General features: G+C 46.8%; 2 protein-coding genes across 26 annotated transcripts in view; one reads left to right on the top strand and one right to left on the bottom strand.

Annotated features, from left to right (window-relative positions):
• XDH (xanthine dehydrogenase) overlaps positions 1-26056 on the bottom strand; it is an 855537-nt gene that overhangs the window by 769050 nt on the left and 60431 nt on the right. The gene's annotated exons all lie outside the window — the stretch shown is intronic.
• The window catches only part of ITPKB (inositol-trisphosphate 3-kinase B), a 117189-nt gene that overhangs the window by 82276 nt on the left and 8857 nt on the right, over positions 1-26056 (top strand). For all 25 annotated transcript variants that reach the window (XM_050948482.1, XM_050948475.1, XM_050948476.1 and 22 more), the window contains 3 exons: positions 8414-8513; positions 9124-9337; positions 17532-17736. In XM_050948482.1, the coding sequence (XP_050804439.1) occupies positions 8414-8513; positions 9124-9337; positions 17532-17736 (519 nt within the window). The remainder of the gene's footprint in view (positions 1-8413; positions 8514-9123; positions 9338-17531; positions 17737-26056) is intronic.

Genomic DNA, 26056 nt, shown 5'->3' with positions numbered 1-26056 from the left:
GTACTCAAGCTCATTGGCCCTTTAGGACAGCTTGACAGGATGACCAAGCCCTTGTAATGTAGAATTATTCTGACTCTGAAAAAGCCTCGTGTCTAACTTCACAGAAATAATACACACACTACCATATCCATGCAGTACCAAGTCTCTGTGTTCGATGATGGGCTCTCCGGGAGATGTGGCGAGAGCAGATCTATCCTCGGTACTATACCATAGTATCTGATCACTTCACAATCGTTAATGTATTTGTCCCCACGTCACCCCTGTAAGGTAGGGCACAGCTATCATCCCCATGTTACAGAGGCATAGAGTGACCTGCCCAAGGTCATACAGAGAGTCTGTGGTGCAGCAAGGGCTCGAACCTGGGCTTCCAGAGTCCCAGGCTAATGCTCTAACGCTAACCACCGATGATCCTTTGTGCAAAATCAGGCATTAGTCATAAGAGTATCTTTGCTTTGCATGTACCATAGTGATGCGTGCAGTCTAAGAACCAGATTGGCATTTGCTTAGGACCAGATTTTGAATGAACTGCTGAGGTTGAATCCCTCATACGCATGAATTAAATGCCTATTTGACTAGACAAAAAAAAAAAAAAAAAAGATCCGAAGCCTTTCCCTTTTGAACTACTGCTTTAACAAATAAACCCATCTCTAGCCAGTGCATCCATACCAGCAAGAGACACGGGAAAGGAGGGGTTCCTAGGTGAGGCACAGTGGGTATAATATGGAATGTCAGCTGCTGAAGATCTCAAGGGCAGTTCATTACCTTCTGTTTTCCAGTGAGTTGAGAGTGTGGGCCCTTTTTGTGGCTCTCACAATTGCAGGGGACAGCAAAGTTGCTGATTGGACCAACTGGATGTCCAATATGGAAGCCGATGGAGACTAGGAATGGTCTGATGATGGAACCAGAGAAGTCATAAGATCACTGTCTCTCTTCTTTCCCCATGATTGGGAAGAAGGAATAGCAAGTTCTCCACTCTGAAAGGAAGGAGCACAATTGAGCTCTGTTACAGATTCCTTCGGGAATGCCACCCTAGTGTCTTCTATTAAAAGTCTCTTTAGGTCAGCTCTGTTTTGCTCACTTGTGTGCCAGAACATTCCAGTGCTCTGAAGACAGGTTAACAAACTTGGTTGCAGAAATGAGCTATTCAGCCGGAAGCATCTGCCTGCCAAGGCTTGCATACAGGTTGTGCTGTTGCAATCTGCACATCAGCGGCTTATACAATGAATAAAGCTGTCCTTCTTATCGCTTCAGGAGGTACAAGGTTTTTCCTCATGAAGGGAAACAATCATCACTAGGGAAACCTTAACTACTTTTTAAAGACTGAAAGAAAACACATTCATTCTTTGAAACATGGAAAACTAAATGGCCTTTTTTCCCTTGGCTGCGTGTACCATGGCCTCAGAACAGGCTGACATACAGTGAACTCTGTGGGCAAACACTCTCTGCTTTTTATAGTACTCTGATGAATGTTGTGCAAAATCTGCCCTTCTCTATTGTGAGACAAGGCAGTAGGTTCTGGAAGCAAATCGCTAACTTTAAACCTGAAATGTGCTTAACTGAACCCTCCTCTCCCCACTCCCCGCCTTCCCCAAAAGCACTCCCAAGTCCTGCTGAAAGTCACTGAACTTTGTAAAAAACAACAAAGAGTCTTGTGGCACCTTATAGACTATCAGACATATTGGAGCATAAGCTTTCGTGGGTGAATACAACCAAGCAACCCCTATGGCTGGAGTTTCCTTTTTGATGGGGCTGATGCTTTCACTTTAAATCTAAGGGGCAGAGAGAATTGCTGCACTGCAGGTGTGCATTGATCCCTTGAGGGTATTTTGATCACTGCACACTGTGACTCCTATCAAGCCTAAGGGGTGGGGGTAGGGAGTGCGTGAGGGGAGTGTGGGGGACAAAGTTCTCGGCAGGTTTTCTACACACTGCAGTCTTTCAAGCATTGCACGAGAAGTGAATGGCTTGCAGTGGTCATTTTAAGGACATCATTAAATGCATGGGTGGGCATGGACAGTTTTTCAATAAATGCTGGGGATTGTTGACTGTTAATGTGCCGCACACAGGGACGTAGGACTGGAAGGGGCCTCCTGGGTCACTGAGTCCAGGCCTCTGCTCTGGCCGGCAGCCCCACTGTATGTAATCCTGTTCATACATTTGCCAAGCTCTATCTAGGAACTAGTTAGCTTGCTTGCCCAGCAAACGTAAAATTCAGTATCTGTTTCTTGCATGAATTTTAGAAGTTACTCAAGTTCACTCCCTCCTGCCATGTCTACTTGTGAAAATGGAAACCCAGAGGGTAAACTGTCAAATCCTAAAGGAGGAGGGAGTGTCTGTAAGTGAAGTTAGGAACCTGGTTTCTATCCCTGCCTCTGTCCTTGACTCCCCTTATCCATTCACTCTGTCCAGTATGGATTCAATATAATTAGGGCCTGACTTTTCAGAAGAGCTAAGCATCTGCAGCTCCCATGAAGTGAGTGGAAACAGTGGTTGCTCAGCACCAATGCACTGGACTGTGGATCACAGCCTCCTGTAAAGACTGCCTCAGCTCTTCTTGACATCTCCCTCGGTCTGTTTTGACTCCAGTCTCTTTCACGTTCTAAATGAAGTGACATTGTTTTTAGGATATGGAGTAATCGCTGACTGAAAGTGCCCCTGGACTCTCATCCTCTTCCAAGCCTGAGGTCGACTTCAGTCTTGGCTAACATAATGTGCTCGTATTAAATAACAATAAGGAAATAATTCAGTACAAGCCTGACTCAAGCAATTTGCAGGAACAATTGGCCCTATAAAACTGTTGGATGCCATAATTGCAGCTAATTAACCTGGTTGCCACACATCTCTGGCTCAATATGGAGTAAGGGGAAGTTACTCACAAAGCAATCTGTAAGGGAAATAATAACAATAAAACCCCCTCAAAATCAGGAAAGGGAGAGGGAAGGAGGGTCTCTGAAGGTGCAACTCCTTTGACTAGTCATGCTCCACCTGCTTGAAAGAGGCATCTGCCATAGGGCAAATATACAGCAAACCTCAATCTCATCAGTCACATTTTGTTTAATCTAATGAAACAAAATATTTCCTCTGAACTTCTGGGTTGGCACTGAGTTCTTGTCTGGTTTTTCCATATAAGCTCTGTCGACAGATAGGGGAAGCCCACAGCCTGTCTTAAGCCTCCCGATAAGTAAGGTAAACACAGTAGATAAAACAGTGTTTTCTCTATCCTCCTCCCCCATATGCCAAAAGGGAGCACTAGAATTAAACATCTGACCCTGCAAGGCATTGAGCTACCCCTCCTCCCCATCTAGGGCACTTATCCGGACTGGCCCCAAACTAGCATCTGAAGATGCATAGACGAAAGTTAGTCAGTAGCTACTGCCTTATTGGGCCAGAAGAAGATGTAGTGAATCTGCAGCTACTAAGAGTTCTTGCAGAAGTAAGTGTAGAGAGTCTACTTATATAGCTGTAATATTTAGCTTCACTGCCACATAAGTGTCGTAGCCTGCCCCATGGGGCTCTTCACTGAATATTTTTCATCACTGCTGAATAGTTTAGCACAGAATAGCTAATCACTCTGCATTTGCTGCTGCTGTTAGAACAGATCAGATGCAGCGAGAGAATACAAAATGTATAACACCTTCCCTAGCTGCCCCACTTATGCACTCTCTAGCGGTGCTGCAAAGTTATATTAAATTAACCCTTGCACCTTTAACGGGAGAACTGGCTCTTCCGAACCTCCCCTAAGGACAGCATACATGCAGCATGGCTGTGCATGTCATAGACCCTGATCATGCAAAGAACTTAAACATGTGCTTCATTTTAACCATGCATAGTGCCATTGACTGCAGTGCAAACAAGCCTTCCTGAAATGGTCAGACACATGCATAACTTCACCAAAACCACCATCTTGTGTACCAACTGACACTTCACTACTCTATAACACCACAAGACTCTTCCAAATAGGCTGGTTCCTGGTGTTCCAAAGAATAATTTACTCAGAGTATCTGTGCAACCACCTGCAAGTAACACTCTCCTAGTAACTGCATATGCAGTCTGACCTACACAGGTAACTGTAGGCTTGATCTTATACCTAGCTCGGAATAACTTCCTGAAGCACAAACAAACAGTTACGTTAAAGCTCAGAGATGATGCTCTTCCATGGAACACCTCACCAAAGGGCCTGTTTAAAAAACCTTGTTGCCTGGATTGCTGTGTTCCCATTCGCAGGTGCCAGCAGGAATGAGTGTGTGCATGAGTGTGTGTGCAGGGGAATGCTTGGGCACTCCAAGGGCCTGGAGCCCCTCTTGCATCAGGATGTGTTTTCGATGAGGGCGCTGTGTACCTAGGCAGACAAGCCAGGAGCCATGTGGGAGATGTGAATAGGGAAGGGGAAAGCTGTGGGGTGAAGAGTGGGCTGGGAGAGTGACCCCTCTGTGAGGGGGAAGGTTTGTGGATTCTTGGGCCATGGCAAGGTTTGTGGTCACTGTGAAACTTGACAGAGAAAAATAATCCGTGTGTCTCCTCCAGGAGATGTTAGATCTCATTTTATAGTGGACAGAAGTGTCAGGCAGGTCCCCAGTTCAGTAGGGCAGTTGTCCCTGGTAAACATTCTTGCTTGTTAACCACTGCAGTAACAGAGAAGCCAAACACTTGTTTTTCACCTAACCAATACAATTCTAGCCAGCAAAACAAGCTTCTCTGGCATTCTGGGCTGGGAATAATACACTATAGGCCTTGGGCTGATGGCACAAGAGACCTCTATTGGTGAAGCAAACTTTTCCTTGTAAAGCTGAGAAGTGCTTATCTCAGGCCAAATGTAAAATAAAGATGGCTCCAAAAGGAATTGCAGGGTCAGAGACTAAGCACAGTCTGGCCACATCCAGACTACCCGCCGTATCGGCGGGTTAAAATCGATTGCTCGGGGATCGATATATCACGCCTAATCTAGACGCGATATATCGATCCCCGAGCGCGCTTATATCGATTCCGGAACTCCATCAACCCCAACGGAGTTCCGGAATCGACACGGAGAGCCGCGAACATCGATCCCGCGCGGTGTGGACGGGTGAGTAATCTGATCTTAGATATTCGACTTCAGCTACGTTATTCACGTAGCTGAAGTTGCATATCTAAGATCGATTTCCCCCCCGAGTGTGGACCAGCCCAGTGTCTTCTGTACTGGGAGAGCTCAAGTGAATTTCTGCCTCTGAGAAACCAGGTAGAAATGGCTACTGAGAAGTGGGGTGGACTGTGACATTGGGTAGGTCGCAGAGATTTGATAGGCTGAGCCTATAATAGGGTGCTTATTCCCACACACCAGAGCCAACTTGAAATGCTGCTAATCATGGCGTGAAATTTCCCAAATATCCCCATAGAAAACTCTAGCAAGTCATAGGCACACAAGTATACTCCTGGTTCACCAGGGTCATTTGAATTCAACTGGATCTGACTTCTGCAGTTTGAGACAAACACTGCCACTCTACTCAAAATCCTCTGCACAGCTGCTCCAAGTAAACATCTCCTCCCCTTGAAATACAAGGCCACTCAGTAACACTTTAGGTTTTTTCCCTATCGTCGCATCTCCTTGCTTGGATGAAGGTCTGACTGCTTGGCAGGGCTTGAGGTATTGTTTAGTATGTGAAAGCCTGCTGGAAAAGCAGTAACTCTGAAAACGGGTTGTGCACTTAAGTATGGCTTGCAAACTCCTGTCCTAGATCTGGATCAGAACCCTTTCCTGGGGGGTGTAAAGTAGTGGGAATGTGCTGTGCTTGTAGACATGCTGAGGACAGGCAACACTGGACCCTGGGTCAGCTGGTCATTAGATCCCTATCTTGCTTAACTGAATAGAAAGTGCGCTCTGTCAGTTCAGTGCCCTCTAGTTAGCACACCAGGTTAAACAGTTGCCAGGGGCAGAGGTTTAGCCCATCCCAGAGTTGTGAGAACTCTATTTTCTTTGCCAATAAGGCCTTCGGGTCTGGTGTAGGAGAAGAAAGACAGAATTGACAGAGCAGGACTTATCTGGATACCTCTCAAAGCCTCTGCTGGGGAAGGCATTGAGATGGCCACCACTACTCCAGGAGTCACTTGGCATCATTTAGCTCATGCTTTGAAATACTTCAAGGCTTTTGCTATAAACCTCTAACCACCGAAAAACAAAATCTTGGCTTGAGAACAGTCGTTGCCTTGGCTTGTATCCTGGGACTGAGTGACTTATGTTTCTGCGTTGGTGGGAGGATTCCCCCTTTTATTTTAGACAAGTTGGGTCACATTGATCTGAAGCCTAATTCCCTTGCAGACTGGAGTCCTTTTTTAAATAAATAAATAAATCAATTAATCAGTGACAGTCAGAACTCAGTGTTACTATTTTGAAAACAAAAGGAGGGGGAAAGCCCCTGTGCACTCTGCCAAGAGAGAACAAAGAACAGCCAAAGCACACAACTTCTGGCATTTTACTTGGAAAGAAAGCGTTCATCCACATGTCAGGTAGGGAGCTGCCTTCTGCATTCTTGATCCAACCTTGCAAAGTTGCAGCTTGAATAAATAAATCCTGAACAGCAAAGTGCAAGAGAGACAGAGGCCCCAGGTGATCTTAATGTTTTGGAAGCTTCCTTGACAAACATTTGGTCTATAAACAAGCCCAGGACCAGACTGACATCCCTGATTCCCCAATAAGTACTTGGAAGGGTGAGTGGCCAATCCATGCACTCTGGTAGGAGAGATGGTACGCCCAGTTCCTCCCTGTCCCCTCCCTCCATTGTGCATCCCATGCAAGAGCCTGACACCTCGGGAAGTGCAGGGACTGCTCTTTCACTGTGTCCTGCAAAGGTACCTGGCCCTACCTCATCCTTACTCCCTTTGGAAGGTCAGTCTAAAATCTGGTGCAGCCTGTTCTCTCTTGCATATGGCTACCCTGAGGAGGCAAAGCCGCTTCACACTTCCCCTTACTTGGGTCCATGCTGAAATGGCATAATTTAGTGCATGCTTCTTGCAGTTTAATGTTAAAACTTCTAATGCCACATGCCCCTGCACTCTGTAAAGTCACACCAAGATAGTAGGAGAACCTGCTGTCTGAAAACTGAGTTCAGAGCTTCAGATAAGTGGCCACCCCACATCTGTGTATCTCTGTTGCTAAGACTTCACATAAATGGTCTTAGCAACCATGATGAGTGCAGTGGCCCCAAACTCATACAATGGTGACTTTCAGTGGGATGGCTTAGGAAATTAAAAACTAATCTGTTTTCTGCACCCAGATCAATTCCCTCTCCTCAAATGCATTGGCTACAATATTAGCTGCCTGGCTCTGGCCTGTGACTTCACCCCAAGTAAATGCCCTAAGGACTGGGAATGTTGGATCACTCATTCACCCTTTGCAGATGGATAGGGAATGAAGCTTGGTTCTCCAGACTGTATGGAATGAGATAGATACTCTCCTACATGCATTTTTAAGGTTGAGCAAATGAAGGTAACTTTAATGTGCACTTCCAAGCTGAACTCAATTGCTCTCGAGTCACCAGGACAAAAGGACTGGTTGTCTCATCTTGTGCAATTAGGCATTTTTCCATTGTTGTTGTTGTATATAGCCTGCACGGATTGTTTGCACAGCCTTCTGGTGTTGAGATAAGAAATATCTCTGCCTCTTACTAACTGTGTGTTCCATCAGAACAATCTAGGGAAAACAACTTTCTTCAGGAAAGACTGCGTCTTTGAAAGAGGCTTTCCTATGTTTGAATTCAACCCCTCTTGGTACACACAAGTATTTATACTAATAAATCTATCTAACAACAAATACCATATGTCAGAAGCAAACTGTTCTCTCAAATGTGTTGACTCTGGGTTTGGCTCGTCAGTCAGACATTCATGGACTCAATACTTAATGACCAAAGCAGCTGTCTTTCAGTGGGAACAAAAATAGGCTTCTCACTTGTGGATCTGAAGTGGAGTTTTGCCAGCCTGACTAATGCTGGCATACCTGTAAAATCTTACGACGACTCCTAGAATTCTAACTCACGAGCTGTCCAAGGTGCACCCCAGAAAGGAGCTGACAGCCTGTCCAAGGATAGCAGGTGACTCTGTTGTATATAATGCAGATAGGTGCTCTCCTGAGCCAGTGGGCCTGATTCTGATCTTGCTTTCACCAGTGTAAAACTGAAATTCCATTCACTTCAATGGAGTCACTCTTGATTTATGCGAATGTGAGCTGATAATAGAGATCCAATGACTTATTTGCTTCTAGCCCAGCCTGGCACAGGGGCAGAAGAAAAAGGGGAGAAGCAGTGTTCCCTGTGCTTCTTTCTCTTTCACCTTTCTGTGTTGGCCTTCTTTTCCCCGGTTCCCCAAATCCACAAACTTGCTCTCTAAGCCAGCTTTATGAACAGCAAAAAATTGACCCACTATATGCCTTTCTCTGTTTCCTTAGAGCAAGTCATGGCGGAAGATCAAAAATATGGTGCAGTGGTCTCCCTTTGTTATGTCCTTCAAGAAAAAGTATCCTTGGATTCAACTAGCAGGGCATGCAGGTATGAAGGTTGAGCTGTGCCATGTTATCAAGGGAACCCTCCAGGGTGTGAGACTAATGAAGTGCTGGGAAGTCTCCTGATTGTTCAGTTAATCAGCTCCCTGTGTTGGCCTCAGTTGTCTCTGTGACTGACCTTGAATCAGAGTGTGGAGATGAAGGAGATCCCAGTGTGGCATGCTTGTAAAGTGTAGTGCTATCACTGCTGCCAGATGCTGGACTTACTCCTATCATTCCAGCAGTAAAGGTTTGTGCTCGGCTGATGAAGGTTCCAAGTTTAAACCCTGCCCCTTAGCAATGTGCGGGGGTGTTACTCTCCTTTATCAGTCCCTGGAAGCTACTATGCTTAGAGGCAGTGGTTGAGGGGGCAGGGAAGGAGTGATAGCAGTCCCCCCCAAATGAGTAGTACATATAGCTTTGACTCTCACTTGAGGTCTGTCATGTCAGATCCTGTTAACCTTTGACACTATGTAACACTCAATAGCAGTTCATTATACCTTGATTGTTCTGGGTGGGGGTGTCAGCAGGGGCAGGAGGTTTCATGACTATCTGCCTGCTCCCCTCTGTGAATGGTCTGCACCCAAGTAAACACTGTGTTGCCTTTTGTCTCTCAGGTAGCTTCAAGGCTGCAGCCAATGGCAGGATACTCAAGAAGCACTGTGAATCTGAGCAGCGCTGCTTGGACCGCTTGATGAATGATGTCCTTAAGCCCTTTGTTCCTGCCTACCATGGGGATGTGGTGAAGGATGGGGAGCGGTACAATCAGATGGAAGACCTGCTGGCTGAATTTGACTCCCCCTGCGTTATGGACTGCAAGATGGGAGTCAGGTTAGTGCCGCTAGGTGCTTTGGCTTGTAACTGAGCAGAAAGGAGCAGCCTGAGTTCAAGAATCCAAATCCAGTGCTTAAAGCAACATAATATCCGAGTAAAGAACATCCAGAGCAAACTGGCTACTCTGACAGGCTCACTTGGCCATGGATGACTATTGCCCAGGGCTTAAGAAAGGGAAGCCAAGCGAGTGGAGGTGGGAGACACAAGAGGAAACCTGGCCTGAGAAATGGTGGAACAGACTCCTGCAGTCACATGGTGGTGACTCTGTGGTGTACTGTGAAAGTGGATTGCTTGGTGTTGCATCAGTCTGCACTAGTAGCCCATTGCTGTTCCAGGGGTCTGGGGGATGGCAGCATTTGAGACAGTACCTTGCCCTGCTCTCTTAACCACAAGGGGCACCAATCTAAGGGGGGAGGGGCATTTCAGGAGTTGTATAGGGGTCAGAATAGAGACCCTTGAATGAAGCAGCTTTAAGAAGAGGTGAGACACAGAGAGATAGCTCTGCTTGGGAGCTCCCACCATAAGTTTGCCATAAGTCCAAGCAGGGGTAGCATTTCTTAGCCATCACACACCTAGACCAAAACACAAGCAGTGCTGTCGCACACCCAGCTCTGGCTCTGGGGTGAAGAGCACCAGGGAGTTGCACCCCTCTCTGAAGGAAGAACAGCATTTACCGCCTAATGTTTTACACTATCAAAGTACATTCTAGCATGCTGGGACAAGGTCTATCCGGACAGCCAATGTTCTGGGAGATGCCCCAATGAAAACATCAGGGCACATGTGTATTCCATGTGGGGCTCTAGCCCATTCAAGTTGCAGTGAAGGCCTTGGTGTTAGCTGTCAGCCTTCTTGTATCTCTCTGCCTGACGCACTCCTCTTCTAACAGCTTTTTATCCTTTCCCTTATTTCTCACTTGCTCTTGCATGCTCTTTGGTATACAGCGTATAATATTCTGCTCCAATGGCTCTCAAACTTGCGACCCTCTGAGGGGTCCCGACCCCCAGTTTGAGAACCTCTGCTCTACTCTGTCCTTCATCAATGAATCCTGAAGCCTTTCATAAAGGGTGAGCATACGTATCCTAGTCTTTCTTGGAATCCATATACGAACTATTAATATTCAATCCTGCAAACACTTAGGTATGCAGACCTTAATCATGGAGCTAGTCCTGTTGACTTCATTGGGACTATTTGGCCGAGTAAGGATTAGACATGGGCAAGCATTGCACGATCAAGTTCTTAAGTTTTTATGTTGAAACTCAAAGCCAGTATGCAGATTCAGGCCAGATATAAACCACTAGCCAGCTTGGGTTTTAGATCCCCATAAAGGACAGGCTTAAAGCTTAGATGTGGTAGAGACGCGTATGCTTTCTGGAAAAGCAGACAGCTCTTGTGGGAAGAGAGGAATTTCTTGTTTTCTTTCTTCTTCCCCTTTTGAAATCCTGATGTGAAACACGAACTGGCATGTTAGACAGTCAGACACAAAACCCATACTCCCCTCCAGAGGGGGAGGAATGCAGGTAATGGAATGCTGGCGGTCTCCAAGCTAGCAGCATCTCCCCCACTTCATCCCCCAGCACTCGGGCATGGGTTGAAGTGTAACTTGGAGGAAATGGAGACTGGGTCTGTCCCCTGGGGTGACAATTAAATCTTGTTCTCAAGAAAACCCACTGTCCTAGTAACTCTGCCCATGTGCTTTTCTTTGTATCTCTGAAATGAGGCAGGCTGTTCTGCTGCACTGTTTTGGTTGGCCTCTGCTTCACAGAAGGGGAATGAAGTTCAAGTTACTGCATGAACAAGTAGAAAAATATTCTGAGCAGGGTTAACCAGTGCTTTGCCCAAAAGAGCACATCCTCATCAAGGAGGTTACGGAAGATCATTTCCTTAAAATTTGCTTGCACTGGCAGTGACGGTAGGCCTGGTCTGTGTTGGTGTCATTGACAAGCCGGGAGGCTACAGCAGTGCAGGAAGTTGTGAAAGGGGCTGTATATCCCTTTGCCACACTGTTATTGGTGGGTGGAATTAGGCAAAATCATCTGCATGTGATTGCTAAGCAGGTAGCTAGAGCTTGACTTTCAGGGGAGATCTGCAATGCAGTGGAGTCAAAACAGCATTTGTGTTAAAATATACATAATGGTGCAACAAGGTGCACACTAAAGCTTACCAACGAAGATTCAATAAAGAAAGCAAATTGCATTTTCAACTCCTAATGCCTCCGGGGTAGGATCTCGACAGTGGCTAGGCAGCTGGGGTGCTGTGACTGCTGTTTGTTACACCAGACCTGGCTTGCTGACTGTGGCCTCCACATGCTAGCATAATAAAGAAAGAACTGTCTACTTCCAGCTGTATACAGCTCCTAACACATAGCTGCTCAGGGTCCCTAGGTGTTACCACAATACAAAACGAGGCTTATAGCCATAATTGCTGCTACATGAAGCTTACAATGTTCAGTGGCTAGCAGAGGATTTAGGAATCTAGAGAGCAAGGGTCCAAGCCAAAGGATTGAGACGTATACTCTGGCTTGTCAGAAATGGGATTTTGGTTCAGGCTTATCTCCTCAAATATGTTCACCCCAGCAGGTTAAAGCGTTCCTCTAAGCAGGAGCTGTGGGTTTTCCCATTCTGGCAATGCTGTGAAGATAGTGTACTCCATACGGTGTTGTGGGTGCAGGCAGAGAGGGCTTGTTTACGCCTTGCCACCCTTCTTCTTTCCAAGTGGGACGCAATACTGCCTTGCTTTGGAAGGCGTCAGCCTCCTCCAGTTGCCTTCAGCCTAAAGTCAGATTCGTAGGGGCACAGGTGATGGATAAAGCCTAGGGGAGACTGAGACGGGGAGAGAAGGGTATCCACAGATGAAGAGACTCTGGACTTCTCGCTATGCTCAGAGGGTGAGTATTTCAGACCACACTGCCTGCTCCCTCCCCGCACCCAAAAGTTACATGCTAACTCAGGGGTCGGCAACCTTTCAGAAGTGGTGTGCCAAGTCTTCATTTATTCACTCTAATTTAAGGTTTCACATGCCAGTAATAGATTTTAATGTTTTTAGAAGGTCTCTTTCTATAGGTCCACAATATATAACTAAACTATTGTTGTATGTAAAGTAAATAAGGTTTTTAAAATGTTTAAGAAGCTTCATTTAAAAGTAAATTCAAATGCAGAGCCCCCTGGACTGGTGGCCAGGACCCGGGCAGTGTGAGTGCCACTGAAAATCAGCTCGTGTGCCGCTTTTGGCACGCATACCATAGGTTGCCTACCCCTGTGCTAACTGAAGCCACAGCCCTTCACCACTTTGTTTTAGGTGAGGTTTTAAAAGAGAGGAGGCTCTGGTAATGTCCTGTCTTGATTTCTGAAACAGATATAAACTGGCCTAGTAAGGTCCCATGAGAAATATACATAACCCTGTCTCACATATTCTCTCTAGCACACGCCCCTTTGGGTTCTACTTGAGATATGGAAGTAAAGCGCTCATTGAGAACCACTGCCTGGGCATAGGCAAAACAGAAAGAAAGCATGGCCCATCTGCAGAGGGCTAGTCCTTAGCTACCTAAGAGAACAGCTTTGTTGTAACTAGTCTCTGGATGTGAAATGTTGAAGAGTGAAGGGATACAGCAGGGTTATTTGCTGCATTGTGTCTTGCTGGGGTATCCAATCTGCCATACCAAACTATTTGGACTCTGACAGGATCCTAATGCAAAACAGGATTGAATTGAGACAGTAGCTGGCAGAGAGACTTCCAAAAACCATGCTATAGGGCAGAGGTGGGCAAACTATGGCCCACAGGCCGCATCTGGCCCGCCAGCCATTTTAATCCAGCCCTCGAGTTCCCACTGGATCTGGGGCTTGCCCCGCTCTGGAGCTCCAGACAGGGAGCAGGGCCACTCCACGCAGCTTCTGGAAGCAGCAGCATGACCCCGCTCCAACTCCTATGCATAAGGGCAGCCAAGGGGCTCCGCTCCACATGCTGCCCCCACCCCAAGCACTGCCTCCATAGCTACCATTGGCTGTGAACCACGGCCAATGGGAACTGCAGGGGCAGCGCCTGCAGACGGGGCAGCGTGCAGCAGAGCCACATGGCTGCACCTCTGTGTAGGAACCAGAGGGGGGACATGTCACTTCTTTTGGTAAGCGCTGCCCAGAGCCTGCACCCCTGAGCCACCCAACCCCCTGCCCCAGCCCTGATCCCCCTCCTGCCCTCCGAACCCCTTAGTCTCAGCCCAGAGCACCCTCCTGTACTCTAAACCCATCATCCCCAGCCCTACCCCAGAGCCTGCACCCCCAGTTGGAGCCCTCCCCCCTACCTGCCCCAGCCCAGAGCCCCCTCCCGCACCCTGCACTCCTTATTTCTGACCCCACCCCAGAGCCTACTCCCCCAGCCAGAGCCCTCACCCCATTCTACACCCAACCCCAATTTCGTGAGCATTCATGGCCCGCCATACAATTTCTATACCCAGATGTGGCCCTCGGGCCAAAAAGTTTGCCCACCCTTGCTATAGGGAGTGGAATTTCAGAAGGTGATACTTTTTCTCAGTCTGTGTCAAAGCAATTTCCTACCATTGTGTAGATGGCCCTGTTCTGCTATTCTGAAGATGTAAAATCAAGGTTTTGATCCCTTGTAGCTATTAAAGATGTGGTGCGACTTTATGAATAACCTCTGTATCCTGGCCAGATTCACATTGTGGTAATTACATTCTGCCTTCCTGAATTCTCACTGCATTTCAACTGGGTGGCATTCCACCTGCTCTCCTAAACTGTTAAATGGCTGCCCCAGAGCTAGATGCATTTTCACAAGTAGGTTAAATGATTCTTTTAGAATCTTTACTACTTCAAATGGGCTTTGAGGATTATAGCTTGTGAAATACTGATTCATATGTATTTCTAGAGTGAAACTTACTGTTGTGGGCAAGGCCTGTGGGTAAAGATGGGGAATCCATGAGTCGGAAGATTAAGGCCTGATATCATGAACAAGTCCTCTGTTTGGGAAGCAGCAAATGGTGAAGGTTATTGAATGTCTGCTACCGGAGGAAGGGATAGAATTTGATTTTTATGTATTTATAATTTTGATGGATAATATCACCAATGTGTATTTGTAAGCATTTTTTTCTATTGTTAGCTATTTAAATTTTCACAGAGGTGTGAAATTCTGGGGTCAGGGGTAGGGCAAAAATGGAGGTGTCAGAAATAATTATTTAATGGTAATAGATATTGAGATACAGAAAGTTTGACCTTCATAACCATTAAAACACAAATTGTCAACATCACACGGCAAAATATGTAAAGTAAAAATCCTTAAATCAGACTTTAGTAAGTTCTCAAGCACCATTTTTCTTACTTGGCTGAGCTGTAAATTTTGATGATTGTCGATGGAAAGATTTTTTTTGTCAGTTTGTGTGTGTGTGTGTGTGTGTGCGTGTGCGCGCATGCACAGTGAAATTGACGTTTGCCGATAAAAATCAAATCCTTCTAAGCCTACCTATTGAGCACAAATCAGTGCTGTGAACTGTGACAACAGGGCCGTGGAAAAGAGCCGTGGGGATGCCAGACCCTGCACAGAGTTTATTCCTTAGCAGATCTTGTTAGTTCAACAGATGGTGGCAAAAGTATTTGTTCTGAGAGAGACTTATCCGAAGGCAGGTCATAGCTGTTGCTTGTGACTGAGCAGATGCTATCTCAGCATTCCCACCCTGTCCTAGAGGAGCCTGCCCTTTTCCCACCCGCAGGTTTCTCTAGGAAGTGGCAGCTTACATCTGTCTGGAGGTTGACTTGAAACCACTGCAAGACTTCATTGCCAATCCCCCTGATTTATCACAGTTATCACTGTGGATGACTGGCCAAAATCCACAGCAAGGGTAATAAACACTCTGTATGTCTGTTCAGAGAACAGGATTTCAGATAAATGGGACCCAGAATAATAAAATCTATGGAAAAGGACATATATGTCCAATGGAGGAACACGCACTCCAGCCCCACCCAGTTGTCTCATTGTTTTCCATTATGAATCGTACAGACCTGTTCAGAGTTACACATCTTCATCTGCTCTGTACTTTACAGGAGTGGGAAGAAGGTTGTGCCTCCTTGATAGTCCAACTGAAACAGACTAACGCCAGATGAACTAAGCTATCTCAAAACAGCTCTGTGTGAAAACATCCTGTTTAATACCCTGTTTGCTGCAGCACACCGTGGTGTGCGGTGAGGGGGCAGGGTCATGTACCAAAAAGAACAAGACAGACTTCAACAAAAGTCAGAGCATGTCAGCTGATTCTCAAAGGGAACATCAGCTGCTGTTAACAGTCAAGTGTCGAGATGTAGCAACTTCTCTCTCGCGCTTTTTGAATTGTGCCAGTTTCCATGGTACATGGTCAGTTGACAGAGCACATTTTGAAAGCTTCATTTAGCTTGGGAGAATAACTCCTTGTTTAGGTTTGCTCAGCATTTCAAACTAGTTATCCAAGACAAACCTTGAGTGATCTGCTCCTAACTTGTTCCAGAGGAGAAGGCTTGAGTGAGAGAGAAAACCTCCCCCTCTTGTTGGTGACACTGATTTGGTGTCTGAAGCTTGAGTGGAAGTTAGGTAGGGCCTTGAAAGTGATTGCAAAAACCTCATGCAGTTGTGCAGTGGCCAGTTCAATGGTCATGGAAAATGATCCTGCCGGCTGCGTTTCTGTATGGGCTGGAGGCAGGATCGGCGCCAGTGTTTTTAGCGCCCTAGGCGCACGGCCATTTTGCCGCCCCGCACACTGCTCCCGCGGCTCCGGTGGACCTGCTGCAGGCGTTCCTGCAGAGGGTCCACTGGTCCTGCGGCTCCGGTGAAGCTACCACAGGCGTGGCTGCGGGAAGTCCATTGGAGCCGCGGGACCAGCGGACCTTCCGCAGGAATGCCTGCGGCAGGTCCACCAGAGCCGCGGGACCAGTGGACCCTCCGCAGGCACGCCTGTGGCAGGTCAACCGGAGCTGCGTGCCACCACCCCCGGCAAAATGCCACCCCCCAATAATCCTGGCGCCGTAGGCAATTGCCTAGGTCACCTAAATGGAAGCGCCGGCCCTGACTGGAGGGGATGTTGTGGGAAGGGCCACAGAAGAGGTTACAGTAACTGGAGTGGTGAGGGCCCAGACAGTTTTAGCTGAAGGCTGATCTTTGGAATGAGGGAGAGGAAGACATGTCAGGATTTGGACGTTGCACCGTGCAGGAGAGGTGCTTACTACCTCGCAGGACAGGTCCGTTGGTGGAGAAAACCTACAACTCTTAAATACCACATCAGCAGCATCCTAAGCTTATCCAGTATTTATCCAGGACCGAACCTGGTCATTTGTTTCTCTGATATCTTTGACTTGCTTCAGCAAATCCCAACAGAGTCACCTCTCTGTTACATCAACTCTACCTATTGATCAGAAGAAGACACCATCTAATGTCCCAGAGTCCTGTTAGATATTTAGCAGTGAGAGGAGGGTATCTGTGTTGGAATAGATCTGACAGAGGTGTTACCAGCCTGCCTGGGTCATCAGAGCCCACTCGCACCTGTCAGGAGGGAACTGTGGGGCCCCAAGGATAGGCAGTGCGGAGAAACTAATCTGATTTTAGCCATATTAATTTTGAATCCTGAGTAAATTCAGAATGTCTGAAGTATTTGCAACAGGGTGGAAGCTTGGGGTACTAAACTGTGCAGGATCAGTTAAACAAGTCTTTATGTAGGTTAATGTCTTCACATTTCTTTATTTCTGGAAATAAAAAAGCTTTTCTGTGCATGCTGCATTTGCCTTCTGTATCTTTTTTCTTGGTGTAACTGAAGGTAGCTGATGGACTTTTCTTGTACCTCGTCTCAGGTCGCTAATGTTGAGTTTTTATTTGTAACATCTGTTCATGGGTTACATGACCTGAGGCTCCCGGGCATGGGAGGCCTCTATACAGATTTATTGCAACCCCAGGTGTTGGAGGTTCTTGTTCTTTGGAAATTGCCCATACGACACTGCCTCTTTAGGTCTTAGTCCTGTGAGGACCTTGCATGCCCTCACTTCCAAGTGAAGTCAGTGGGAATTGAAGGCATTTGTACTTCCTGTTACAGACTATATTGGGGGATCAGTCCCTTAGTAAGGAGAGCCATCCCTTCTCAGTGCTATTAACATGTTCAGACAGTGACCACAATACATTGGAACCGTACCACACTCATCAACTGCTAATAATCTTTCCACCTCCTTTGCAGAACGTATTTGGAGGAAGAGCTAACAAAGGCCAGAAAGAAGCCAAGCCTACGGAAGGACATGTATCAGAAGATGATTGAAGTAGACCCCAATGCCCCGACCGAGGAGGAGAATGCCCTGCATGCAGTAACTAAGCCCCGATACATGCAGTGGAGGGAGACCATTAGTTCTACAGCAACACTGGGATTCAGAATCGAGGGAATAAAGGTGAGGTTGCTTGACCTATCTCTGTGTCATAACACTGGTCACTGGCAGGGTTCATGGGAAAACCAACCTGGGAGAAGTATTAATTTCCCGCAACCGCTATTAGTAGCATGAAGTTTCTGTAGCCAAACTTGATTAAATGTGCACGCAGAACGATCTCTCTGAGCCAGGCTCATGGCATTTCAAGATGTCCTGTGCCACCTTATGGCTTCTGAGGGAGAGCCTTGGAAAACTGCTCTTTCCACCCAAAACAGCATGCAAACTTTGACTAAACTTTTGGGTCCTAACTTGCCCCAATAACAGAGAACTGAGTCCCTTCCAAACTTTAGAGAAATTTCAAAAAAAAAATTGGGATCCAACTCCGTGACCTGAAAATTCAAAGCAGAATTTGTTCTGCCCCTTCCCCTTCCAATCTCTCAAGATCTGGCTGTATAAGAGAGGAGTGAAATGTTGTGATAAAGGCACAAGTAAACTGGGAAAAGTCTGCCTGACAAATAAGTCCTCTGTAAAAACTCTGCACATTTTACTCATGTTTCACTGAGTGCCATCGTCCCGGGTTGCACTCGAGGGCTAGGAACTCTAACTACTGAAAAGCTAGGCCATGTAGCTTTGCCACGGTAGCGCCACAGCGTAGATCCTTTCTATAGTGATGGAAGAGATTTTTTCCATCGATGTCGGTAATCCACCTCCCCGAATAGCAGTAGCTAGATTGACAGAAGAATTCTTCCATCGCCATAGCCATGTCTGTGCTGGGGCTTAGTTCGGCTTAGCTATGGCATTCAGGAGTGGGGATTTTTCACAACCCCGAGTGCTGTAGTTATGCGGACCCAACTTGTAAGTGTAGACCAGGCCCTAGACCAGAGGTGGGCAAACTTTTTGGCCTGAGGGCCGCATCGGGTTTTGGAAATTGTATGGGGGCGCTGGTTAGGGGAGGGGAGCGTGGCCCGCCATCCCCCATTTCTTGCTCCCTGACAGCCCACCCCCGGGACCCTGCCCCATCCACCCCTCCCCCACTCCCTGTCCTCTGACCGCCCCTGGAACCTCTGGCCCTGACTGCCCCCCGCCGTGCTATCCAACCCCCCTCCTTTCTGACTGCCACCCCCTGGACCCCTGCCCCCCATTCAACCCCCCTGCTTCCCGCTCTCTGACTGCCCCAACCCCTATCCACACCCCCGCCCCTTGACCACTACCCTGAACTCCCCTGCCTTCTATCCAACTCCCCCTGCTCCCTGCCCCCTTACCACGCTGCCTGGAGCACCGGTGGCTGGTGGCACTACAGCCACGTACCATGCAGCATAGAGCACCAGGTCAGGCCGGGCTCTGCAGCTGTGCTGCCCCAGAAGCTCCCAGCCCCGCCACCCAGAGCATTGTGCCAGCAGCGGGGTGAGCTGAGGCTGTGGGGAAGGGGGAACAGCGGGGAAGGGGCCAGGAGCTAACCTCCTGGGGCAGTTTGCCCACCTCTGCCCTAGACTAATAGTTGCTGTGTAACATCCTAGGAGTTTAAAGCTGCCCTCTAGAGGCAGCCTGTCTAACTGACTTTGCAGCACTTCTCACAGAGGCTGTGATCCTAATTGCATCTATGAAATTAAAACTATAGTAGATTGGGGGAGAGGGTTGGGGAGGAACAGACAAAAACATGATCCAATCCTTCTAGTACATGAAACAGTCTTTATAATGAAGAGAAGCAAAAGCCTATATGGATCTGAACTTTACCAAAGCTCAGGGTATCTGTTTTGGTGTCGGAAATTGTCATGCTAAAGTTCTGAGCTGAAATCTTGATCCAAACCAGAATGTGGGTTTTAGTTTGTGCCCATCTCAGATTGCAGTATCAAGGCATGATCATGATCAGGGGCTGTGGAGATTCCTCTCCCACGTAATGAGATGCTGTGTCTCTTTAAACATGATGGGTAACTCTTGCAAAAGTGCTGAGGGACTTCACTGCAGAATTAATTTAAGTTATCTGTGCTTGAGTTACTTCTCTCAATTTTAGCCTACCTTGAGTGAGAGCAGCCAAACTGCAAAATAGCATGCAAGTTGCTTTGTCCACTCAGGTGCTGCACTCACTTGTGTGAGGGTCTAAGAATTCTGGGGGCTGTCTCACGGTCCTTGGCACTGCAGTAAGCAGAGCCACTCTATGAATTAGCTCCTAGGGAATTGTGGAAGAACTTGTCTGTCCCTTCATGAGGACTGGTGGTTAGGGGAGAGGAATTATGGGAAGGCATTGGAGGACTAGTGGCACATGAGTGGAACTAGCCTTCAGCCACACTATAGGATGGTCATGTTAGCAACTAATGAGTTCTGCTTACTCGAGTTGCAGCCTGAGCCCCCTTATGAGCCAGCCAACCTTATTTACAAGCACCACACTCAAGTGAAGGGTTAGTATGTGTGAATGGGGAACAAGTTACAACTTTGCAGTGAAGACAAGCCCTAAGTGACTGAGGGTATGTCCACACTACAGCGACACAGCTACAGCACTGCAGCTATGCCACTGTAGCACCATAGTGTAGATGCGTCCTGCCTCAACAGAAGGGGTAGGTAATCAATGTAGGTAATCCACCTCTCCAAAAAGGTGGTAGCTAGGCTAATGGAAGAATTCAACAGTGGGAGTTATATCACCCTAACTGCATGGCACAGGGCACAAAATTTTTCACAGCCTTTAGCGATGTAGCTAAATTGATGACATTTTTAGGTGTAGATCAGGCCTTAGAAGCCCAAGTCTCATGGCAAGTTAATGGGTCTTAGGCGCTTTCAAACCCTTTACTAGAGATAAACATTGAATAGCGGTAGAACTGAATTAAAATGAAGGAAACCCTGCTTTGAACTGGGGAGAAGGGCAGAAGGGATTAAGAGTTCAGCTCCACTAACCAGTGGTCAGATTGATGAAAACAAGCTGAGGTTAAAACAAGTGGTAAGTGGTGGTTAAAATGAGTAGTGGCACTTGCTGCAACTGACATCCACACCCCAGCTGCTCCTTCAGTACTCTGTGGAGATCCTCCTAATAACAGCTCCATTTCCTAACACTCTTTGATCAGCGGGGAAATGACTGACGTAGAGATTATTTGTATTGTCATTAGTCATTGGATTTAGAACTCAGTCAACATTCTCACAGCTGCTGTTTCAGGCTGTCTGCATAACTGGGCAGACGTCACTGTGTCCATTTACATTAGGGAGGGCTTCGCAACCACTAGGTTGAGAGACTTGGAAAGTGCTGGACTAAATGCAAGTGTACATTCTGGTGCAAAGACAGTGCCCCGTTGAAAAGCACCTTCTTACTGAACTGCTGTCACTGGACCACTTCAACCCATGCTCCTAGCAAATGTTTTTCCTTGGACAAACGCTGAGCAATGAAGGCGATCCCACTGTGAGAAGAGGAAGCCTTTCTGAGGTTGAATCAATGCAACAAGATTCATGACTAGCGGGTGGTATTGCATTTGTATCTGTCTGTGTCACTCAGGGACTGACTGAAAGGGGCTAAAGTAAGAATAATCATTTTTTTCAGCATGGTTGGTGTGCTGCAACATAGCCGCCTTCCTGAGAGGCCTCCACCAGTGGCTACCTACCCCTTAAAAAACTTTTGTCATCTGGCCACAATCCACACTCCTTCATCTGTTCCACCAGTTCTGACCACTGCTCAGTTTTCCCCTTCCCCTCCAGTTCTGTTGGAGGCTGATTCTTAACTGACACCTTACTGAGAACTGTCCCATTTCACAGACTTTCCGAGCCCTCTTCAAAACACCAATAAATCCCCTCCTCTTTGCTCCCTCCACCCAGTGAGACAGTTCCCTATATCAGCCCTTAATCTGAACAACCCTTCATCCATTTCCATTGCTGTAACTGTCACTGTCTAGCGGGTGCACTTTATGAAATTAAAACTAAAAAGTAGCTGGATCAGTTAGGACTAAATCTTGCATATGGTGATTCGTCTGTTGCTTCTCTCTGTCCTCATGCTAAGATTAAGTGTATTTATCTGTTGATAGTTTTCTGGGCCACATGCTTGGTCTAAAGGATTATATATAGGGATACTGCAAGGGGATGGACTCATCTAATTGAGTCTTTTGCCTCTAATTACTGTAATTCTCCTTAAATCCCTCAATTCTTAGATTCCCCCCACCCCCAATCTAGAGAACTGACATTCACTTTGGTTACTGGCATAGATCTTTCCCTCTGCCTATAAGTTGAAGTTTTACACAGAGCAAATGTTGCTGAATTGTATTACTTTGCTTGCTTCATAGCTGGATAAGCATCCCCTGCTGAGAACAGGCATTCAGTATCTTGAAGCTGCTATTGAAGCCTCAAGGGGAAACTTAGGAAAGTTTTATTGAGAGATGGTTCTTGGTTTTTCCTTCCTTGCTTTCTCACTATGGACATCTTCCTGGAAAAACAGGATTGTCTGGAGTAATCTACCCTGTAAGTTGTCCGTAGTGGAGATCTTGATACAGAGGATCTTGTGCTACAAGTACCGATAGGCAGAGTGTTGTGGGGTGGAGCAAGAGACTTGCATGAAGAGAGCCTTAGTGAATGTATCAAGTTTCAGCAGGAGGGCAATGGAATCTAGTAGGCAGACCGCAAGACTGGGATTTGGGAACCCATTCCTAGCTCCGTCCCCAGCTTGCTGGGTGACTGTAAGTAAGTCACTTACCCACTCTGCATCTCTCTGTCTGGACAATTAGGACAGTGGTGCTTTCCTGCATTGAAAAGGCTAGGAATGCCAGATTTTATCAAAATAACCAGGGTAAAACTCAAGATGGATCCCATTTCTACTGGTAGTTAAAACTACCCTGAGGCATCAGTCACTCTCAGAAGTATATGCCCTGCATAGTGCACTGCTGTACTGATGTATGCACATTTATATAGTCACACAAACTCCATTGACTTAACTTCCTTAGACTCCTGAAAATCCCACCCAAACACCCTGGCTACCTGATCTTGCTGACTGCAAGTTCTAGAATTCCAAAGAAGAAACAAGTTAGCCTTGATGCTAAAGTTACCATAGGCCAAAACTGGTGCTAAAGTGGGGGTGGTGGCAGGGAAAGCCCAGTTGCTATGGCCCATCAACCAGCCCTACATTTCTTCTTTGTAAAGATTAACTCCCTGGGGCTAGAACACCTGTAAATGTCAAGCCTATGGAAAACACCACAGCACTGCCTGGCAGCTCAGGGAAAACTTCAAGAGAGGAATAATTATAGGAGCAGCATTATAAATATTCTAGCTGGCTTTCCTGAAACTGAGCTAATGCCTTATCTCAAAGCCCATCCACTCTTTCATTTATTTATAGCCCCATGTAAGACTCCACTCATAACCATATACCTTCCTTCTTGAATGCTTTGTGCAAGGCTGTACTGCAGTTTACATGTGAAACTAGTATGATAGCCCTTCTCCAGGTTGGTATCTGTCATCTCCAAGGGGCAGGGTCGGGGGAGGTATAGCATATATAGCATAGCAGCCAGGGAACTCTCCCTCTGGACAACAAGAGGGATTAAGTTCCTGAGCAAGCAAACCTCCTCTGAAGGTACTTCCTCACTCTCTGAGAGCACATATTCTGTCAGCACAGTTTCTCTGATCTTGGCCACCTGCAACGGTGCACAGGCCCTGAGATGATCTCAGGCTGTCATGTCCCAAAGCACTTAGGACTTTATGCATTATAAATGGCTCCCAATTGCACTCACACAAACAGTAGTTTTCCTACACAGGTGTAACGTCCCACAGATCCACTCCACTGAGCATACTTTAGCAAGCAAGATTGTTCATCATCTTTAGTTGTAGGTTTTAGTATTGCTTAAGTCAGTTTACATAATGTGCATACTCTTGGGTTACATTTGCATATCATTTACTGACTAAATTTGGCACACTGATTTACATGATCAGTCTACTCGCCCCCACAATTCATGCATTGTACACACACATATTTCACCTTCCATTTCTTTGGGAATGGTGCTCAATTGATTACTTGGAACGCCCCTGGAAGGCTTTATAAGGATGTCTAAAGCTACAGGACAGGATATTCATTGTACTCTGTTCCTTCCCTCATCCTCTGATCCAGTTCTTCATTCTTACTTCATCTTCCCCAGCATAACAGGATGTCTTTCCGGCTCCCATCCATTGTGGGCAAACAAGTCATCCTTCATGGAGCACTAGACTATGGACACAAAGCTGTGTGTATAGGACACACTTTAAAACTAGCCTCTACAGCCAGGAAGTGCAGGTCCCAAAGGGAATTCTGATTACCCAATGGTTTATAGAACCTGAACAAACAATGAAAGAACCCCATCTATGCTCTTCATTTATAGAGCGTCTGAGGCTCTCAAAGTGACTTAGCATCACAGTAGCTTTCTTAATTTGTTTGTGAGACTCTTCATCCCCATTTTATAGCTAAGGAACAGAAGCAGAGTTAGGTTAAGAGACTTGGCAAAGATCCCATAGAAAGTCTGTAGAAGAGCAGGAATGGAACCCCAATCTTTTAACTTCCAGTTGTTTGCATACTTCCTTCCCTAAGACCTTTGGGAACAGAATAATAGGAGAAGAGAGCCTTTTGGGGACAAAGTTCTACTGGGAAGTGTGCTGTAATCCCACATCTGATGCAGACATGCAAGGGTATTGTGCTGATTCACTATTGGTGCCTGACATCTGACAATTGCCTTGCTGTCAGACTGCACTCCATGTGTCTGTGCTGCCTGGTAGCCTGTAAGCTCCTTGGAGCAGAGGCTTCTTGCTATTTCTGTCGTGCTGTGCACAGAGCTCCATTAAATGGAGCACTTAACCATGGCTAACTCTAATCCTGGGATGTATTCATGTTGCTCTTGGGCTGTGTCTGCATAAACCTTTTCTCTTCAAATTTCCCACCATTGCTATTGATAGAATAACAGAAATGTAGGGCTGGAAGGGACCTCGAGAGGCCATCTAGTCAGCCCCCTGCACAGAGGCAGAACCTAGTATATTGAGACCATCCCTCAAAAGTGCTTGTCCAATCTGTTCTTAAAAGCCGTCAGTGATGAGGATTCCATAATCTCAATAGACTAGCTTAGCCATGGGTGCCCCACAGCCACCTCACTTAGAACAGGCCTAGATGACCGAATGAGAAACATGCTGGCAATCTGTCTACCTCCTACCACTGTGGAGCTGCACCATTCATAGCAATGGTGAGAAATTTAAGGAAAAACACTTACCTCTTCACTGCATTGGACTTTGTTTAGGTCAAGGGTAAAAGCTGGAGATGCATATTCATGACCACTGTGTCTTTTTTTTCATGCAACTCCTTTTATTGCCTGCTCTGTGGCTTTTGGGAGGAGAGAAGGTATTGAATGATAGACCTGACCTGACTCTTCAACCCACGGTCAACTACATAGGTCACAAGCCTTCAGTGTGGACCTTTGTCTGACAATGACACTTAAAGAAATCTTTCCAGGGCAGATTCTAACATCCTTGCTTGTGTGGAGTAGCTGACTTCAAGGGGACCCTTCCTGGAGCAAAGTACCGCTCGCTGCCAAGTGATGGGAATCTGGCCTTGAGCCATGTGCCTGTTTCCTCTGCTGAGCAGGAGTAGATGAAAGCGGGCCAGTTCATCTGAGTCCCTTCTAGGGCTGGACTGGGTGCAGTCTGAGCAGATGAGATGTTCAGGTAGCCATGGTGCTCAGCTGGAGCGGGAGGGAAGAGTGTACACAGCTTGCTGAGTTTTTACATTGTACGTATCAGTCCTTGAACACAGAGGTGATCATAAACAGCTGACAGGCAGGTGTCTTTTACGACTCTTGGCCATTATCAATGGGCTGGGGACCCGGGTCTCCTGCAGACGCACTGTTTTTGTGGTTTTCAGTAGGGAGAAAAGCAGGTATTGCCCAGGGCCTATGTGTGAGCTGCTGCAGCCTGCATTATGCCTTCCCACCCAAAAGCTGCCCTAGTGTTTCAAATCAGACTGGCTATCCAGGGATTTTTGTGTCCCCTTCTAGGAAATGTCTACGTTTCCCTTCCCTCCATCTTCAGATGTTTTCTAGCATGACTTTAATGCTTGTTTCTTCTTGAAGCAAGAATACAATAGGAGGCAGCCGCTGGCTATTAGACATTCTGGTCAGAGAAAGCGAGGAGAAGGAATTCAGGAGCTACATAGCAAAAAATGAGTGGTACTTACTTCTAGGACCTGCACTTGGGGTTAGTCAGTGCTATGGTCCCCGGATGGTAACTTGCCTATGTCATTAGTGGCCTTGGTAAGTCTCTGTGACACTTGGGAGCTGCTGCTCAGATTCCTTATTAAGTAATGGGCTGGCTGCAAGAGCTGAACAGCAGGTCAGTATGTCTGCTGACCTCTTCAGTAAGGCAAACAGTCACTACA

This window comes from Gopherus flavomarginatus, chromosome 4, assembly GCF_025201925.1.
Source record: "Gopherus flavomarginatus isolate rGopFla2 chromosome 4, rGopFla2.mat.asm, whole genome shotgun sequence".
NCBI classification, from domain to species: Eukaryota; Metazoa; Chordata; order Testudines; family Testudinidae; genus Gopherus; species Gopherus flavomarginatus.
Note: the sequence above shows the minus strand (reverse complement) of the source record. Positions and strands in the feature narration are given on the sequence as shown.